Source organism: Prorops nasuta, unplaced genomic scaffold (assembly GCF_024137725.1).
Source record: "Prorops nasuta isolate Cenicafe-Biocafe unplaced genomic scaffold, Cenicafe_Pnas_1.2 PNAS00009, whole genome shotgun sequence".
Taxonomy (NCBI): Eukaryota; Metazoa; Arthropoda; class Insecta; order Hymenoptera; family Bethylidae; genus Prorops; species Prorops nasuta.
This window is the reverse complement of record NW_027116806.1, coordinates 8,121,645-8,125,140: the sequence shown is the minus strand read 5'-3', so window position 1 is coordinate 8,125,140 and position 3,496 is coordinate 8,121,645. Positions and strand designations below refer to the sequence as shown.

Genomic DNA, 3,496 nt, shown 5'->3' with positions numbered 1-3,496 from the left:
CAATTTTAAATTGATCAAACTAATATCAATAGGCGTTCCAAAGATTAATTAAAACCAATAAGTATCCTTCTTCCGACAGCTCCGAATTTAGTACACGATGTATACCTTATTTGCAATTAAATGTCGCGTCAATCAATTATTGCGTATTGGATAATCTGTAAGGAGTGCCATTACTTTTATCCTCGATTCTTTTAAACACAATTTTTTTATTTTCATGTATCTTATTAATATATAATTAAGCTGAATTAATTGAATTTTTTTAAGCATTTCTCATAACGACTAAAAGAAAATTACTGGTTATACAGAGAGTATCCATTGTTTTCAGTTCTGTGGGGAGTGTGTGATAAAGATACCAGACTGCTCATATTGATTATTTTTTACCTACAGGAAACCTGACTTTATCTTTTTTAAACGAGAATGAAATTAAATATCAATGGTGATATGGGATTTTTTTTTAAATTTCTACAAAAAATCATAAGAAATGTTTCCATTTTTAGTTTTTATTGATATATAAATTAATTTGTTCCATCATAAATTAATATAGGATGATCGGGGTAAGAATGCGCAAGTTATTAGATAATTGAAATGAACAAATAAAAGATCTGTTAAATTATGTGTATACATCTTCAATGGAATAACAAATTACGTTCTATAGCGTACGTATCAGTACTTGGTTACCAATCCTTATCAGAGTTCCAAGAAATACGAATTTTCCTTAGAGCTCTCCTTTGGAACATCAAATGTTAATGATGTTTTCACACATATATAGTAATATATATATATATATATATATATATATATCCGTCATACATACTCAAAACCAAATTACGTTGCTTAGGACGATTATTAAGATTTCCTTAGTCATGATCATAATCTGATGTAAACTTTTCTGCAGTTATTTAATCAGTTTTATAAAATAAATTGCACTGACAATATATATGAAGGTAAAAGTTCCAACCTCTGTCTTCTCCTTACTGTGTCTGATAACTGAAGAAATACTGTATACAGTCATCGATCCTCCTTGTTACTCCAAAACAATACTGCACTACACCATCATGGTCAGCACAATTAAATCCGGAGCATAATGAGACTAGTTCGCATCCGATGCAGATTTTTGAGGCCTTCCCTAGGTTTTCTTCCATGAGTAGTACATTTCCAAGGGTCGATTAACTCGCCAGAATTTATCGTTTACTTGCCTTAAAGTCTGTGAGCCACTCAAAACAACGAGTTGCCCGGCGGATGGTGCAATATAAATACAAAAGTTTAGCAGCCTATCAGACTCTGATAATTCCGTATCTAAGTCCAACGTTAAACGCATAGCTAAGTATTTACTGAGATGATCCACTGTAAATAAAAAACGGAAACAATTGTAAATATGGCCCAAACTAACTTGAAGTCTATTTTGTTTCGTATAATAAAAACAATTTACCCGTAGCGTTAGCGGTGGTTTTTATATATCTGATACTGTTTTCTTTTAAGGCTTTTATGAGAGAATTATCTCCTGCCATTTCAGTCGGATGTGGCTTGAATACAAGTTCAATTTCATTGAGCATTAATGGTTCACTCGGACCCTCGCCTTCAGTGTCTACCATGGAATCACCGCCACCAGTTTCAGCCTCTGCACTCGACGAATCGTTTTCGGAAGTTTGAAGGGTCTTCGGTCTCTTATTTGGCCTTGATATCTGATTTGCTGGATTCGGTGATGGCGTTGTCGAGTTCCTCGATGTTGTTCCTAGAAGAGGTAAAACAATTGTTACATATATACTAATCATTAAGAATATGACAAATTTATTGCAATAACATATCTCACCAGATATTGCAGGGCTACTTGCTGGCTGTGAAACACTATTCGAATTTTGAGAATTGACATTCACCCCACTACTACTATTTAACGCAGTTGCCCCCTGAGAAGAATCACTTTGATTTGCAATATTCAGTGAAGGATTTGGTGTTGTTGGTGCACTGACATTTGGAGTATTGTTGTATGAAGCAGTATTGCTAGCATTTTCAGATTCATTTGCATTTTTCTTGGCACGTTGAGTACGATTCTGACTTTGCAGCTTGATACCTTCAGTGATGGAATTGACAAGAGCTGCTTGAGAATGCGATTTGTTCAATTTTGCCAATACTCTCTCTTGATGTGCCTCATATTCATCCCGGCTTGGATATATCTTTGAGATAAGTAAGTCAAAGTTTGGGTCAGGTCTTAAAGCTCGCTTAGATGCAACTTTCTTCCTGCAAGTAGGGCACTCCTGCAAACAAAACCGGAAGTAATGCTTTAAGTACATCCTTTTCATTCTTGTACCAAGGCAAAGAAAAACATATTGATATGCTTAATATATCACATAAAGCACAAGTGAATCATTGATATACCATCAAAGAAACATTAACTGATAAATTAGAAATGAAAAGCAATATGAATATACAACCAAAGAACCTTTGCTTAAAGATTTCAGTAAGAAAATAATGTCATAGAAATTAATTAATGAAAAACTATTCATGTTCTCTCACAAAGTAAAATGATTTTTCTGTAAAAGTTTTACCTTATTGCCACTTCGAAGAGCAGTTATGATACAATCGGAGCAAAAACGGTGGAGGCACTCCTTGGTGGTCATAGTCTTTTTAAGCATATCCAAGCAAATTGGGCACATAAGTTCACTGTGTAAGCTGCGGGGACTGACTGCGATCTCGGTATTATCGGTAATTGCATCTTGTGGCGTGCGATGCAATTCGTACAGGGACAATTCCCAAGTTTTGTTGAGGCCGACCTGCTCCGCCGAAGCCATCTTGGAAATACACAAACCCCTCTCACGGCCCTCACCCCGCAGAAAGGCTTGCTTTATCAGACGCTGGCGCTGGTAGTACTGAACTGACTACTGGCGGTGCTGGCGGCCACTGGCGGCACGCAGTGGTTGGTACTTGGTGGAAGTAGTAGAGAGAGGTAGAGTAGCAGCCGCTCGTCCGCAGAATGTTCCGTTATTACTGCAAGCCGAAGCTGTCAGAAGCGGGTAATTTCTTTTGCCCACTATGACTCTCGTTCCCTGTTTTAAATAGGGAATGAGTAGGATGGTGGGGAAGGAAAACTGCCTGTTTCTGGCAACTCTGCTGCAAGTAAGCTGCAAATACTGATATTCTACAAGTCGCGTCACGTAAAGTATAGATTCTGGCAGCTTACTTGTGCAGTATAACGGAACACAGCCACTATAGACTGCCACAGGGACAGACAAGGAGAGGAAAGAAAAGAGATATTTCTAAATCATTCAATAAGACAAAGTTGAAAGAAAAACAACTGGAACAGCGGCTACTGACAGTTGACAGTATTTCTAAACATTAAACCAATGATCAAAACATTCGAACAAAAACCGCAAAACCAAAATAAGAGCTTCAAATTCTCATTTATGTCCTTGCTGTTATACACTACAGGATGACAGTATTCCAAAATAGCAAAAACGTAAACTATACCTATATTTATTACCGCGTAGATTTATTTACAATC

The 3,496-nt window shown here is 36.7% G+C and overlaps 1 protein-coding gene across 1 annotated transcript; it reads right to left on the bottom strand.

Annotated features, from left to right (window-relative positions):
- Positions 1-338: 338 nt before the first annotated feature.
- Positions 339-2,976, bottom strand: Sce (E3 ubiquitin-protein ligase Sce). Its single transcript, XM_066731639.1, has 4 exons — positions 2,544-2,976; positions 1,811-2,252; positions 1,430-1,732; positions 339-1,344 (listed from the first exon to the last, which is right to left on the bottom strand). The coding sequence occupies exons 1-4, from the start codon at positions 2,784-2,786 to the stop codon at positions 1,127-1,129; spliced, it is 1,206 nt and encodes a 401-aa protein (XP_066587736.1). The 5' UTR covers positions 2,787-2,976; the 3' UTR covers positions 339-1,126.
- Positions 2,977-3,496: the final 520 nt, after the last annotated feature.